General features: G+C 54.6%; 2 protein-coding genes across 2 annotated transcripts; both read left to right on the top strand.

Annotated features, from left to right (window-relative positions):
- Positions 1–6,556: 6,556 nt before the first annotated feature.
- IL25 (interleukin 25) lies at positions 6,557–10,328 on the top strand. The gene is made up of 3 exons (XM_020910019.2): positions 6,557–7,125; positions 7,305–7,549; positions 9,524–10,328. The coding sequence occupies exons 1-3, from the start codon at positions 7,117–7,119 to the stop codon at positions 9,777–9,779; spliced, it is 510 nt and encodes a 169-aa protein (XP_020765678.2). The 5' UTR covers positions 6,557–7,116; the 3' UTR covers positions 9,780–10,328.
- Positions 10,329–10,941: 613 nt separating this feature from the next.
- Positions 10,942–13,655, top strand: CMTM5 (CKLF like MARVEL transmembrane domain containing 5). The gene is made up of 5 exons (XM_020910031.2): positions 10,942–11,339; positions 12,307–12,459; positions 12,897–12,989; positions 13,202–13,286; positions 13,381–13,655. Exons 1-5 carry the CDS (start codon positions 11,214–11,216, stop codon positions 13,392–13,394), a joined length of 471 nt encoding a protein of 156 aa, XP_020765690.1. The 5' UTR covers positions 10,942–11,213; the 3' UTR covers positions 13,395–13,655.
- The last annotated feature ends 2,186 nt before the right edge of the window (positions 13,656–15,841 follow it).

Below are 15,841 nucleotides of genomic sequence, written 5' to 3'. Positions count from 1 at the left end.
TCTCCCCGTCACGCCCCCGCTCTCGCCCGCCTGCCCCGCGCCTCTCGGCTTCCCTTTCATCAGCCCCACATCTGTCTTTCCTTTGGTAGGGAGCACGCTCCCTCCGCCTTTCTGGGGTCCTCCGCGGAGCCTGTCTGCTCGCTTGGCGTGGCCTCCGCAGGGATGGCCGGCCGGGGCTCTGGAGCTGACACAGATTCCAGCCCGGGCGAGGGAACGTGAGGCCTGGGCGGCTGGTTCCGGAGCTTGGGGCGGGCGAGCTGGCGGGTTGTGCCGCCTCTGACGCTCCTCTGCCAGTCTAGGCCTGTCCTCTGCCCTCACTCTGGCTCACTCCTGCTGAGTGGAGTAGAAGTGGGCCCTGCGGACACTTTCGGAGAAGCTGGGATTTGGACCCCCGGGAGCGTCAGCTGAAAGGACGAGGCTCTGGTCCCCACACCTGTCGGCCCTATTATTGCTCCTTCGTCTGCCGGCATCCCTCCAGCTCCCCACTCCCTCCCCGCTTTCTTTCTCTTGGAAAGAAGACTGCAAGGCCCCCTCAGGGGCGCTGGAGAAGCCTTCTTCTGTTTTTGAGGGTCCTAGAATTTAAAAAAATGAGATGCCAATCTGGATTGAAAAGCTGTAGCATATTTTCAGGAGAAGGCAATGGCACCCCACTCCAGTACTCTTGCCTGGAAAATCCCATGGACGGAGGAGCCTGGTAGGCTGCAGTCCATGGGGTCCCTACGAGTCGGACGCGACTGGGTGACTTCACTTTCACTTTTCAATTTTCACTTTAATGCTTTGGCAGGAAATGGCAACCCACTCCAGTGTTCTTGCATGGAGAATCCCAGGGACGGCGGAGCCTGGTGGGCTGCCTTCTATAGGGTCGCAGAGAGTCAGACACGACTGAAGCGACTTAGCAGCAGCAGCAGCAGCATATTTTCAGTATTTACATTTAACGTATTAACACTCAAACACAATAGACAATGGCTCTATGCATAGCCTCATCTGGAGATAACATCTGAAGTCTAATTTAAGGCCCTTTGTGAACCTGAGGCCTTGGAGAGAGGCTCTCTACCTCTCCTTCCGTCCACCCCACCTCCACATTCCACAGGCCCACAAGTCCAGGCATTTGCCAGGAAGGGAGGGAGAGACACCTGCCCCAGCGCCTTCCTCTCCCTATTGCTTGGGCACCTATTAACAAACTCAGACTCCTTTGGGATGGGAGAGGAACTTTTAAATTTTCAGATGCATCTGATGGTAGAACTCCCTATTTCAGCTATTCGCTATTCCAGCTCCTATTCCCTATTCCCTATTCCAGCTCCAACCTGGTCCAGCCTCTTTCAGACCCCAGCCCTAGGGGCCTAGCTGCCTGAAATACAGATAGTCAGCTACTGGGGAGTGACTGGTATAATCTCTGCCCAGAGGACTGCCAAGGCAAATTGGGGCTCAAGAGGTGGCAAGGCAAATTGGAGGTGGGCAAGAAACCCAGTTCTAAAGATGAATGCTCTGACTGGCGCACAGGAAATAGAGACTGGAAAAGACTAAGCAGGAAGGAAGTGCTGGGACCTGGCAGAATGGTGGTTTGGGAGGTGGGCAAGAAGGCTCACTGCCTTCATTGTAGCTGAGCATCTAGCTAGTGCCTGTAGCTAGGTGAGGGGAAAGGGAAAGTGAAAGTGAAGTCGCTCAGTTGTGTCTGACTCTTTGGGACCCCATGGACTGTAGCCTACCAGGCTCCTCCATCCATGGGATTTTCCCAGCAAGAATATTGGAGTGGGTTGCCATTTCCTTCTCCAGGAGATCTTCCCAACCCAGGGACTGAACCCAGGTCTCCCACATTGTAGGCAGATCTTTACCATCTGAGCCACCAGGGAAGTCCCTGGCGAGGGGAGCAGAGTGCAAACCTGCACGGAAAATGAATCTGTGCTTCTGGAGTACCCAGGCAGAGAATGGAGCCAGTTAGACTTGGGGAGAGGTGAAGTGAAGTGAAGTGAAGGTCGCTCAGTCGTGTCAGACCCTTTGCGAGGCCATGGACTGTGGGCTGTCAGGCTCCCCTGTCCTTGGAATTCTCCAGGCCAGAATACTGGAGTGAGTAGCCATTCCCTTCTCCAGGGAATCTTCCCGACCCAGGAATCGAACTCAGGTCTCCCACGTTGCAGGCAGATTCTTTATTGCCTGAGAGCCATCAGGGAAGCCTCAGAATACTGGCGTGGGTAGCCTATCCCTTCTCCAGTGAAACTTCCCAACCTGGGGATTGAGCTGGGGTCTCCTGCTTTGCAGGAGGATTCTTTACCTGCTGAGCTACCCAGGAAGCCCCGGGGAGAGGTGGGGGTGGGGGGTGAATCCTGGTTTGTCAACTGTGTGAAGTTGGTCAAGTTCTGGAACATCTCTGAAGCTCCGTTCTTCATCCAGAATAGTGACTTTGGTGAGGTGTGAATACATGTGAAGTGATTAGCATTATGACTTTCCCTCTTCACCTTAGCTCCCCATGACCCCACCCCCCCAGCTTGTACCTGCATGAAAGCTCCAAGCATTCTGTGTCAAGGGCAGGTGAAGTCTTCTCCTTGTCCTTATGACTCATCTCTGCCCTCTCCTTTGCAAACAGAGGTTTAACATGATTCTAACTTGTTCAGGGGAAGTTCTGGGTCCCAGGTTAGGTTGGGAAAAACCCAGACTGGATGGGTAGCTAAGATCCTGGGTGGGCGGCTGCCTCAGATAGGGGGCCCTCAGCTTCAGGGCTTGCCTTTGCCACTGTTCACGGGGTAGAAAGGAAGGAACTCCTCCACTGGGTTTCCTGGGTCCCAGTCTTCTCTCCCACTCGTGTCCCTTCCCAGCAGGGCCCTCCAGCTGCTCTCGTCCTCATCCTTAGGAGCTTTAGTTGTGACATGTGGGATCTAGTTCCCTGACCAGGGATTGAACCCTGGCCGCCTGCACTGGGAGCAAGGGGTCTTAGCTACTGAAGTCCCCCTACCCACCTCTTCACTTCATCTCATTCTACACTCTTCCTTAGCTTTTTTTTTTTCCCAACCACATTGTCCTTTCTGTCTCTTAAATGTGCTAAGACCTTCCACCTCTAGGATTCTTTTGTCCTGTTCCCTCTGCCTGGAACACTCTTTCCCGAGAACCTTTCCATCATCATGTCAAATTCCACATCTTCAGAACGTCCTTCTCTGACTTTTTAAGTTAAAGTTGCCCTCTCCCTCCACCAATCCCCTATCCCCAGTAATTCCCTATCTCTTAACATTGTTTCACTTTCTTCATAGCACTTATTATTATGAAAAATTATCTTGTTTCCTTATTTACCATCCCTCTCCTCCTAAGACATAAGCTTCATGTGGCAGGAGCCTTATCTGACTTGTCCTCCTCTGCCTTCCTAGCACTTAGACTGGTGTCTGGCATCTAGTAGGTGCTCAATAAATGTTTGGCAAATGGATGAATGAACAGGGCAGCCATGATTGTAGGACTGAGAAAGGCAAAGGCCTGCCTGGGGAGGAAGCAGCCCTTGGCTAGGGGAGGGAGTTGCTGAGCTTTTTGTCCTGTTTGCTCTGATTCTCTGCATGTCTCCCAGGCAAGATTGTTTCTCTTTGAAGGCAGGCTCCTTTTGAAGGCAGGGGAATCTTTGTAACTAAAGGAGATCCTATAAATAATTAGCAACCAGTGCCATCATGGTGTCCCTAACAGGTCATGGGAGTCTGTTCTGAAGGCCTCCATCAGGGCCAGGCAGTCTTCCTTCAGTTGTGGGATCACAGGGAGGTTGCAGTGTGGGGGTGCTCCAGTGCTTAGGACAGCATCTATTTACCAGCAGGGGGCAGAAGTGTTTTTACATTTTAACCACTGCCGCCCCTACTGTCCCCTCAGGTGAGTTCACCTGAGCGTCCATGGCCCTGCGGAGCCCTGTGGTTTCAGCACGATTTCAGGGGCTGCTAGGCTGGTTGGCACTTTTGTGTTAGTTGCTCAGTCACGTCTAACTCTTTGTGATCCCATGGACTGTAGCCCACCGGGCTCCTCTGTCCATGGGATTCTCCGGGCAAGCATGCTGGAGTGGGTTGCCATGCCCTTCTCCAGGGGATCTTCCCAACCCAGGGATCGAACCCAGGTTTCCCACACTGCATGTAGATTCTTTACTGTCTGAGCCACCAGGAAGATACTTTTGCGGCCATCCTTGTTGCCCGCTTCCCCCTCAGCCTCCCACCAAGCATGCCCAGTGCTATGAACAAGAAGAGAGGGCCCTCTGTGAAGAGCTGATCAGGGGCAGGGGCAGGACTTCAAGGCCATGGATGAGAACTCGAATATCTTTCTGAGGAAGGGCAGGACAGCCGTTGTAGCATCTTTCAGGCTTTCTTGGCCCAGGTGGGATGCTCCCTTTCACATCTTCCCTCTTCTTTCCTGCTAGGGGTTGACCTTGTATCAGTGGCTTGGGGAGGCTTGGGATTGCATGCTCAGATCTCCCCTGTGTCTGCCAGGTCAGCCCCAGGCAGGTGAGGACACATGGGGAGGCACCATTGATATCAGATACTGGACGAACTTTGCTTCTATCTCCACATTCTCCCCCATGGCCACCCCCATCTCTCTACACCCCCAGGGATTCCCTGGAAGCTGAAGTGAGTCAGGGATTCTTAGTCACCCCAAGAGGAAACCCTCTGGAAAATGTTTCTCATGGCAGGGAGTCACCCTGGGGAGACCCACAGCTGCTCCTGAGATAAGGGTGGAGGCTGAGCAACTGCAAGGAGGTGGGCGGGGGCGGGGGGCAGGGGTGTGTGTCTCAAAGGACAGGTTCTGTGTCAGGCCTGGTCATCACAGGGGAGAATGCCCCTCAGCAGTTTTCTCAGAGGAAGTCATGGTACAGAGGCAGAAGGACAACCCCAAAGCCTCTCCTGGAGGGAACATCCCATGCGATCAGTGTGGGTCATATGCAGTGTCAGCAAGTGAAACAAGTGTTTGGTTTCCCTTCCAGTTCTTTCAGGCATCCTGTCCTGGATGCAGGCCCAGATCAAGAGGTCTGGGCCTGTGTCAGCCTCTGACTCTGTTCGGTTTGGGGGAAACCCGAGGGATCCAGCACTTTTGGAAGATCCCCTCAAAGCCTTTGCTGGGGTTGGGGGTTGTTTGGGAACACCGGAAGCCACTCTGGGGGCCAAGGGGCAGACCTGAGGCTGGGGGAGAGGTAGCCAGAGTTGTGGATCCCAGCCAGCTGGGCTAAATGCCTGAGTGGGCAGGAATGCCCTGTGGCCTCGGGGGGGTTTAGGTGAGATCTGTCCAGCCCACACCTGGGTGAGTAGGAAATCTCTTATAGCAGGGGCTTCCCTTCCGTCCAGAGGTCACCACAGTGTGGCATTTCCATACCAGGAGCTTAGCTTTGGAGTTTTTCAGAGCTGGGAGGAAACCAGTTTGGCTTCCTCCTAACTGTGAAACCTTGATGAGCTTACTCAATTTCTTTGGGTCTCAGTTTCTTCATCTTAACATGGGGACAGTAGTTGCCATCTCATGGTTTTATTATAAAGGCAAAACGAGCTGATGCATGTGCAGGGCTTGGCACCATCCTGGCACATGATCTCAGGAGCTGAGGGGGTGGATGGAAGTGAGAGGGTGCCTGGGAGCACAGGGCCAGAGAGTGGGCCAGTGGGAGTGGGGCAGTGTATTCCTGGCCCCAGTGTGCTTCCTCACTGGCCCTGCTCTCCTAGCCATCACCTGTTGACCCTAAGCTCTCACCGCCTGTCCACTTCCAGGACCCTCAGAGCTCACCAGATCAGCTTCTACCACTTCCGAATGCCCTCTGACCTCATCACACCTCTTTTAGGGCTGCTTTGCCCTAAAGCATTCAAAAGATTCCTTATCACTCAGCCATTTAAGTTATTCCTGGTTCCTTTTGTTTATTTCCTGAGTCGTTGGTTACCAGAGGAGTATTTTCTAAGGGAAAGCACATGCAAATCAGGATACATCACTCTAGAGACGGTGTCTGTATATGAGTGTGTTGGAGTGAGGGGGGTGGTAGTGAGGGGATGAGGAGAGTTGTTGAACAAGGATGCAGAGAAAAAGATTGGAGCAAAATAGGCAGAGAGCCCCCCAGATGGGTGGCCCCTGACTGACCTGTGTCTTTGCGGCCAGGCCCAGCTGGAACCTTGCCAGAGCACAATATCCTCTCCTGGCCGACAGTGGTCCACGGACCTGTGACTGCATGGCCTTACCCCATGGCCTGAGAGTAGAAGCTCCCCCTGCCATGCTCCTCAAGTAGTGAGCAGGGGTGGGACAAGCTGATCTGGGAGCTGGGTGCTTCTGTTGGCTCTCAGCTAAGGCTGTCACCGTGCCTCTCTTCCTGGCCCTGCCTTCTCATTTGTGCCATGGGAACACTCACTCACCACTTCTTCCATCAGACCCTGCACATCCAGCCAACAAATTGTTGGAGTCCAGGCCTTTCTGGCAGCCTGTGGGGTTAAGCCTGTATCCTGAGTCCAGAGGAGGTCAGGGGATGCACAGGGATGGGGGTGGGTGGCCCTTGGGGAGGGCAAGGGGAAGTTGGGGAGAAATAATGGACATGGGAAGTCATAGATGATTGTGGTCATAGAAGCTGGGGTCATGGAGGATGAGGAGGGGGTCAGAGAACAAGCAGACAGAGGGAGATGTTTGCTGAGGTGGAGGATCCTGAGGACCTCTGAGAAGAAAGGGAAGAGAAGAGACAAGACCTTGGGTGGGAGCAGCAGGGATTATAGCAGCAACACCTCTTAGAGAGAGTCCAAGTGATGTTCCCTAACATCAGGTATTAAGTGAACCATCAGAATTCTCATAATGCCTGTTCCCCAAGGCACAGAATAACAGGATACTATTACTTTGACCCCACGCCCAGAAAAGGGCAAAGAACAACATTTACTCAATAGGCTTACGACACGTTAATCACAACTTCCATGAGTCTGGCATTTAAAGCAGCTTTTGGAAAGACTTTCAAGTTTTTTTTTTTTTTTCTTGGGTTTTGTTTTGTTTTTTAATCTCAGGTCACACCCTCCAAAAGGTAGTGGAAATAAATTTGAATAAACAAAACAGGTTTGCTGAAAATAAAACCAGGACTCCTAAACTGCTCCAGTCAAACAGCTTCCACAAGGCCTTGCTGTCAGCCAGCGCGGCACTGAGGCTTGGCAAGCAGCGTCCAGCATGTACCAGGTAAGTGTGCAGGGGCCTGGCTGGGATGGTGCTGAGTGAGGCAGGAGCAGAGATGTGGCTGGGGATGGAGGGAGCTCATGCGGACCAGATGGGGCTTGAATTAGAATCTCAGAGAACAGCTGGCGGAGGGGGCATCCAGACTAGGTGGGAGCAGTTTTCTCACTGGCCTTTTCCTACAGGCGGTGGCATTCTTGGCAATGGTCATGGGAACCCACACCCTCTGTTTGGGGTCCCAGAGGCGCTGCACACACTGGCCCGGCTGCTGCCCCAGCAAAGGACAGAACCCCACTGAGGAGTGGCTGAAGTGGAACAGTATGCTCATGTCTCCCCCAGAGACCACCAGCCTCGCCCACCACCCAGAATCCTGCAGTTCCAGCAAGGATGGACCCCTCAACAGCCGCTCCATCGCCCCCTGGATATATGAGTGAGTCTGCCAGCCCCTGCCCCCTCCTAAACGCCTGCTCACGTGCTGGTCAGGATGTGTGTGAGGGACCAGGGGAGTTCCAGCCAACTCCAGCCTATCTGCCCCCCTTTTACCTCAGGGAGGTTACCCAGTTTGGGTGTTAGACAAGGTCTAACCCTGACACATTTTTGGTGACCTTGGGCCAATCGCTCAAGGGTTCAAAGCTTAGTTTTTTTCATCTGTAAAATGAAATAATATTCTATAGCCTAATGATGCAGATCATGTGAAATCAAGAGTGAAAAATCTAAACTTAGTACAGAAAATGTAGGTTTCCTTCTTTTCTTCTTTGTCTACTTCTTCCCCTCCTCCTCTCCCTTCTCCTTTTCCTTCCCCTACAATGGCTGTGTTTTTCCAGTTTCTAAAAATATCATGGAATAATGTACAATATAGGAGCAATGAAGCCCAATACCAAATGCTAGTACCTTGAGCCATGGATGGGCTATAATTATACCCTCTTTCTGCTCTAGGGGGGCAATTGGGTGGCTGGACCTTCAGGCTGGTTGTCTTTGATCATGAACTGTCTTATTCTTTCTCCATGTGCTGCTGCATATTATAATTCTCTATGTCATGATGTAAACAAATATTAGAAAGTACTGAAATTGGGACAATGAATGAAAATACTAAAAATTAGTACTGTAGGGATCCCAAACATATTTCTCCTCCTGTCTCGCACTCTCATGGGGTATCTGTGTTTCCACCCACCGTAAGTCTATTTCTGGCTTATCCTTGGCTTTGGGGATGAGAGGAGAAGGTCAGTGGGTAGGGAGGGGGCCAGCTTTGATTGAGACTAGATCAAGGGTGGAGACTCCAGGCCACTATGCTTTGAAGTGGTCTCGGTAGCCTGGCTATCTTCTAGAGTAAATCTAAAGAGGTTGGGAACCCTTGGGATGCTGGGTGCCATACGGCTGACTTGGCTGGGGTCTAGACACGTGGGCTGTGAACCTTTGATAACCACTTGGGCTGGTCTTCCCCGAAGCATGTGCTTTGCAACATGTGTCGCACAAGCTGTTCCTCAGAAAAAAACTGATGATGTCGCGTAAGTGGGGGGAAAACTGCTGCAGTCCCCACCCCCTTGGAGGTTCTCAATGTGCTCAGCACATTCACAGCGAGAAGTCTGCAGAGAAGAGCCCATTAAACTCAATGCTTCCTAGAATCATTTGACCACAGACCCCTTCCGCTACAGCGTATTTATCAGGGAATCCACTCTGGGAAATGCGACACTAGCTGAGCCCCAGTTTGCAAAGGCCTGTCTGTTTGGAGGATGGTTTTCTAACCTATTGTCTGTTTCCTACTGGGTTTCTGGAGCACAGGCCTTTGGAGCACTGACTTCTCACATCTTCTGGGGGCTATGAAGCCTTTTCAGAATAAGTCAATAAGTCTTACCATACACCCTAACACGTGCTTATAAATACATGCACAGTTGGAATCTGGAGGATGGGCAGGACATGGCGGACAGTAGCTCCCTCAGGGGAGTGGGCCTGGTGGGAGACAGACTGTCAGCCTTCACTTCATGCTTTCTTATGCTTGGATATAAGAGCAATTTTTACTTTAAAATTAAAAAAAAAAAAACATATATGCTAACAATCACAAAAGGAAACCTGATGCTAGAACCCAGCATATGTATCACATGGAACCACAGCTGGTCTGGTAGAAGCCCCAGTGGAGCTCCCCACCTGGCCCACCTCCCTCAGGGCTCCGGGACCATTTGGAAAGTCACTCTTCCATCCCCGACCCTCACAGTTCAGGAGAATAAATCCCAGGGAAGAGGGTGTGACTTGTTCATAGCCACCTGGCTTGTGGGTACCAGAGCTGGAACCAAAGCCACAGAACTGACAACAGCCCTGGCATTTCTACCCTGGGTCCTCACTGCTCCTGGCCAGTCCCCTGGTCTCCCAGTCAGCCTCCTTCTAGGACCTGACTCTTGCCGCTCCACAGGTTGGACAGAGACTTGGACCGGCTCCCGCAGGATCTGTACCATGCACGTTGCCTGTGTCCACACTGTGTCAGCCTTAAGACGGGCTCCCACATGGACCCCCTGGGAAACTCAGAGCTGCTCTACCACAACCAGACTGTCTTCTACCGGCGGCCGTGCCCAGGACAGCAGGGCACCCACCATGGCTACTGCCTGGAACGCAGGCTCTACCGTGTCTCCTTGGCTTGCGTGTGTGTGCGGCCCCGTGTGATGGCCTAGCTGTGCCGACCATGGCTGGTCCCTGGGCAAACACTGGAGCTGGTTGGACAACCACCTGCTGTGGTGAACCAGGACACCCGAAGGCACAGCCCCTCCAAAGGACCACCTGTAGCAGCAGGATCTTGGGACAGGATGGGGGACTTTGGGGGGACCGCACTTTGCACTTTTTGGAGTGGATGAGAAATGCAGGGCAAATCCAAGGCAGCAGCGGCTGTTTATGGTCCCTGGAAACTGGCATCCTGTCATTTCCTTCTGGGAAAGGTCTTCAAAGCTCTGCTATGTCTGTCTCTTCTTTCCTCCCACCCCCAGCCGCCCTGGTGCAGCACAGGCACTTTCAGATATTTTTCCCTTCGCCAGTGGAGAGCCCTTCAATTCATTAGTTTGTTCGCTCCTTCATTCATTCATCAAACACTTAGTGAGCATCGACTTTGGAGCACCGACCTTAAGCCTCCGGGTGGAGTTGCTAGTCTTTTGACATGAATGCTGCTAAGGAAGAGGCTGTTATTGAGCAGGGAGAGAATTGTTCAAATAAATAATCTGTACTTAAAAGTGGCCTAATTTGTCTTTGGCATCCCTGGTGCCTGAGTATCTTGTGGTCCCCAGCCCAGTCCCATTTCCTCCCCACTGTCAGCCCTCACCTACTGCCCTCCAGAGTTTCTGCTGTGGTCCCCCCTCCCTCCCCTTCCCTGGCTCCCTGGCCCAGCCCTAAACACCAGGGTGGGGGTCAGGCTGCCCTCCTGGCATACTGGAGAAACAGAGGCCCATTGAGGCACTGCAGCAGGCACACAGCGCCCCCTTGTCCCCCCAACAATCTGCCTTTGTCCTCAGTTTTGGCCGCTACAGCTTGGTTCTGAGGGGTGCTGCCTGGGCCGGGCTCCAGCTCACACCCTCCCTAAAAGGAAAAGAGAGAAAGGATGGCGAGGAAGAGGGTTAAGGTTACGGAAGGGAGGACGCAAGCTTCCTCAGTCTTGGGTTTTTGGGGGCTCCTAGTCTCGCCAGCAGCAGCCGTCTCGCCCATTTCTTGGCTCACCTCCCAGCTCCTCCAGGTTTCTCCGCAGTCCGCCCCCCCTTCCTCCCTTCCTCCTCGGCGGGTGGGCGGGGTCAGGCTTCAAGTAGGAGGAGAGCTGACCCCTCCTCTCTTCCCCGCCCCTTCTCTTCCACGTGCCTCCTGGGGACCAGTGCAGGCCCCAGCAGGGCACTCTGGGCAGCTGGGTGAAGGCCCATCTGGGCAAGCACCCCCGCCCCCACCCGCCGCCCCCACCCCGCGGCCGCCTTCTCCGGGGCCCCACAGCAGGCCTGCCCGCTTCACTTGCAGGTTCCTCGCAGTGCCTTTCCTGCTCCTGTCTGCTTCCCCATCCCACCAGGTTTCCATCTTCCTGTTTTCCTTCTTGGGCTGGTGGCAGTGGGGGGCTGTACCCGGTGGGCCTCCTGGAGATGTTCAATGCTTGGAGTCGTCGGGACCGGCCCCCCGAGGCGGGGACAGCTGCAGGGCTGGAGGGCTTCGCGGTGGACAAGACCTTCCTCTCCTCCCTCAAAGGCATCCTTCTGGAGACTGAGCTGGTAACAGCCACCTCCCCAGCCTAGAGCTTCACCTCCCAGCCCCGGGCCCCTCAGGGCTCACCCCTCAGGAGCCTCCCTCCCCCGGCTCTCCGGACACCCCGTCTGCCCCAACGACCCTCCCTGCATCTCCTCCCCTGCCTTCTTGCTGCTTCTTCACCTGGAGGCTGCGACAGCGGGTTTCAGTGCCTCAGGAAGGATTGAAGCCAGACAGAGGACCGCTCTATGGGACACTGACGGAGCCTGAGGATGGGCTGGGACAGGGGTAACACCAGCCGGCCTCTCCCCGGGCTCTCAGGTGGCCGCTTCTCAGCATGTCCAAGAAGTTCAGTTACCCGAAAGGGCAGACTTTCTGCAGCCCCACTTTATCTGTTGCCTGCTCCCTGTGAACATCTGTCCTCGGAAAGTACCTTCCCTTATTCGCTTAGCAAGACCTCAGTGTAAACTTGAGTCTTCAGTATATACCTCATCCTACATTTGAGAGCTGAGGGGACTCACGTCCACTCTGGAGCATCTGCCTTCTAATCCTTGCCTCTTGGCATGGAACCAGGGACTCTGGTCCTTGTTAGAGGAGTTTTAGGCATCCTTGAATTGTTATGGGGCATGGGGTACCTCCTGGGGGCACAGGCTGATGTCCCACCACTCGAGGGGCTGGTGTTCCCAGTCCTAAAGGGGAACCCACTCTCTTTTGGATTTCAAAGAGTGGTGTTCCCCAGAGCTGTGCAGCTTGGCTAAACTGCTGGAGCTGCTGGGGCCCCCGAGCAGGGGGAGCCTGGGCTGGCAGAGGTGGGAGGCTGGAGTCGGCCCTTGATGGGCAAAGGCCCTAGGCGTGGCTCCTGCCACCAGGGTTGGCAAGACCTCCGAGGGCAGGCGGTGTGCCGGCTGGGGGAGCTTCCTGGAAAGAGGGAGGCAAAGGCCTGGCCGGGCCTGTGTCCCCTCCCTGGTACATGTCCCACCCTCCATCCTGCAGGCCCTGACCTTCATCATCTTCATCTGCTTCACGGCCTCCATCTCTGCCTACATGGCTGCCGCGCTGCTGGAGTTCTTCATCACACTAGCCTTCCTCTTCCTCTATGCCACCCAGTACTACCAGCGCTTCGATCGGCTGAACTGGCCCTGTCTGGTGAGGGTCTGCCTCCCCCCGTGCTGCCTTCCCCACCCCATTATGGGCCCTTTCTTCTCCTTTCAACATTGAATTTTCCTCTTCCAGCCTCTCTCCTTTTCCTGGGTAAGCAAGGAATCCAGCCCCCACGTCCTATACTTAAACATGGCTTTGACCCCATCCTTCAGATCTGCTCCCCGATGCAGGTCCAGCCCCAGCCCAGCCCCCTGGCTTCTCATCTTGATCCCTGTCCCTCTGCGTCCATCTGCATCCCTCCCCGGGGAGCTGTGTGAGCTCTCTCTTGCTTTCTGTCTCTCAAGCGCCTTATGTTGTGTCCAAGGGTATCTCCATGTAGGGATTCCCAGTACCTGAGGGTCAAGCCGCTGACTAGCCTGGAGAACTTCAGGCTGATGCTGCCTGCCCTCTGCTTCCCTTTGACCCTGCACCCCAACCCCCAGGACTTCCTCCGCTGTGTCAGTGCCATCATCATCTTCCTGGTGGTCTCCTTTGCGGCTGTGACCTCCCGGGACGGAGCTGCCATTGCTGCTTTTGTGAGTCCAGCCCTGCAGAATTCTCCGGCTCCCCCCCCCGCCCACCGGGGACCTCTGGCTGATGGTCGCACACTTCCTGTGCCTCTGTCCACCCCAAGCTCATCAGTGCCCAGGGGCTGGCTCACACCTTGCCCTGCATCACCCACCTCCCTCTCCCTAGTGTCCAGTGGCTCGATGGCCTTTGTTGTGGCATCCTCTTCCTGCTCCCACAGGTGTTTGGCATCATCCTGGTTTCCGTCTTTGCCTATGATGCCTTCAAGATCTACCGGACCGAGATAGTGCCCAGGGCTGCCCAGGGTGAGTGCCTATCCTCTGAGGAGAGGAGATGCCCCCTGCCCCCCAACCCAGCTACCCCTCCCATGCCCTACCCCACCTGGCTCCATCTTCACAGGGGACCAGCAGTGACCCTGGGGATACCTGGCTTCTGAGCCCAGCCAGAAAGTGGGACAGGGGAGCCCAGACTCATCTCCTTTGGATTCACTAGCTCCCTAGCCTACTGTCTACTACCCCAGCCTACAGTGATGGAGCCAGGCCTGAGAAGTCACGCGGACTTGTCTGTGGGGGCTAGTCTGACATTTGATGAAGCTCGGCCAGGGAGGGGGTGTTATGGACTAAAAGGAGGGTGAGGAGGAAGTTGGTCATTCGCAAATTAAAAGATTTGAATCCTACTGGTGAATCTCTTTCTTCCTCAGAACTTAGGCAGATCAGGAATGCTAGGAATATTCATGGGAATGTTGCATGGAGCAGGTCATGGTCCCTTCTCTAGGACCAGGTCTGAACAATGAGCAAGTGGGGCTTTAGACTGAAGATGCTGTTGAAGGATATCCCTTCAACACAAAATTTCCATGCCATGACTCTTGGGTGCAAGGCTACCTTGTGGTGAGCCTGGTGGCTGGGCACCGCGGGTCCTGTGTCTGAGAAAGCACAAGCCTTCCCCAGGTGAATGAAGGCCCACCTGTCCAGGGTTGCTTGCCTGGGGCGTGTGTAGAGCTCTTCCCGGTGGTGTGGGGAGGACTTGACCCACAGGTCACTAGGGAGAGGTCAGCATCCGATGTAAGAGGGAGATTCCCATGTTACTGGAGCTGGACAAGCCCTCAGATACCAGCTGGTTCAATGCCCTCATTTCACATAAGAGAGGACATGCCCAGTTAGGGGAAGTGACCTCTTTATTTGTCACAGAGTTAGGGCTGGAGCCTGGGCTTCCTTGGTGGCCCAGCGGTAAAGACTCTGCCTGCAATGCAGGAGACCTGGGTTCAATCCCTGGGTTGGGAAGATCCCTGGAGAAGGGAATAGCAACCCACTCCAGTATTCTTGCTGAGAGAATCCCATGGACAGAAATGCTTGGCAGGCTACAGTCCATGGGTCACAAAGAGTCAGACACGACTGAATGACTGAGCACGCACATGGGGCTGGAGCCCAGCACTCCTAATGCCTCAACAGGTGTTCTGGATATTATACTGAGCCCCTTGAAGCTCATTAAAAATGGCCCAGCTTCATTTCCAGCTCTATCCACCAACAGAGCCACCTTCCCAGGCTGCCAGCACCCCAGCAGGATGCTTCCTGAACATCTCATGAGCAGACCCCGTGCTGGGCCCCAGGGACTCAGAGATGGCCGGCAGGCTCCCCTCCTTGAGCCTCACAGATGGGAAAGGAGACCATCTAGTGAAGGGCAGTCACGGCTCAGAGGGAGTTTGGAGTCTGCCCTTCCCGGCCCATGACAGCCCAGTGTGGCCGGGGTGACCCTGCACAGCCTTGCAGATCCCCAAATGGCTGAGCTCCTCCAAGCTGACTTGCTCATAGCCCCTCTCCAACATTCGTGTGCCCCTGCCCTGAAATGTCTTCCTTCTTCTCGGGTGCTCTGTCCAGATGCAGGCCCCGGCCCCCAATCCCTGCCTGAACCTGAGCCCTGGTAGAGGCACTCTGCTCCCCTCGATGCTATCCACCTGCCTCTCTTGGTCTGGCTTTTCCTGCCTCCTATGTCCTGTTCTCCTGTCCTCACATCCTGGCTCCTCACCACGGCTGGTGGCCTTTCCAGGGCTAGAACCAACTGAATTTTGTGTTTCTTTGGTCTTTGCTCATGGTTCTCAGGACTTTCTCTACAGGCCCTTCTCAAGACAGGTGATCAACCCTGGACAGGGGGTGGTGAAGGTCTCAGAGGAGGGATCAGAAGGGCTTAGCTGGGGAGTCCAGGTGATGGAGGGGCAGCGAAGGGATGAGAAGGTGGTCAGGAAAGCCTGGCCGTAAAGCACAGCGGGGAGCAGGTTTGCTAGCAGAGGGGCCTCAGGACCCGCCCTGTCCCTTGTGTGACCCAGGCCAGCCTGTCCCTGGTGGGAGCTTGGAAGGAGCAGAGATGTGCTCTGTGGTGTGTACCTGCGTGTGCTCTGCTTGTGTGTGTGGGAGGTCAATGTGAGGCACGTAAGGCCCAGGTTTGGTCCATACCGCACTTCAGTTCAGCTTGGCATCAGCTGGCTCCAGTCTCAGGATGCCCTGATGGGGAGGTGGGGCCCACACACCCAGGCTCCAGCCACCTGTGCCATCCCATCTCCATCCCCAGCCAGCTTTGAGCCTCTCCTGGCATCAGTGGGGAGTTCGTTTTGGAGGGAACAGGACACCTATAACCCTGTGGCTTCGGAGGTGGGGTAGGTGGAGGAGGGCTTCAGTTCCAGCAGTGAAATTCTGTTTCTAGGTGTCTGGAATTGGATCACCCTCTGGTGTCTTTGTTCTCTCCATTTTTGAAATCTCTCCCTCCCGTCCCCTGTGGCTGGTTGACAGCAGTGTGGGGATCAGGTGAGACAGGCTGCCGCACCCCTCTGGTCCTCAGCTCCTTCCCTGGAGATGTGGGGTGTCTTGAT

The sequence above is a fragment of the Odocoileus virginianus genome, chromosome 6 (genome assembly GCF_023699985.2).
Source record: "Odocoileus virginianus isolate 20LAN1187 ecotype Illinois chromosome 6, Ovbor_1.2, whole genome shotgun sequence".
Classification (NCBI taxonomy): domain Eukaryota; kingdom Metazoa; phylum Chordata; class Mammalia; order Artiodactyla; family Cervidae; genus Odocoileus; species Odocoileus virginianus.
Note: the sequence above shows the minus strand (reverse complement) of the source record. Positions and strands in the feature narration are given on the sequence as shown.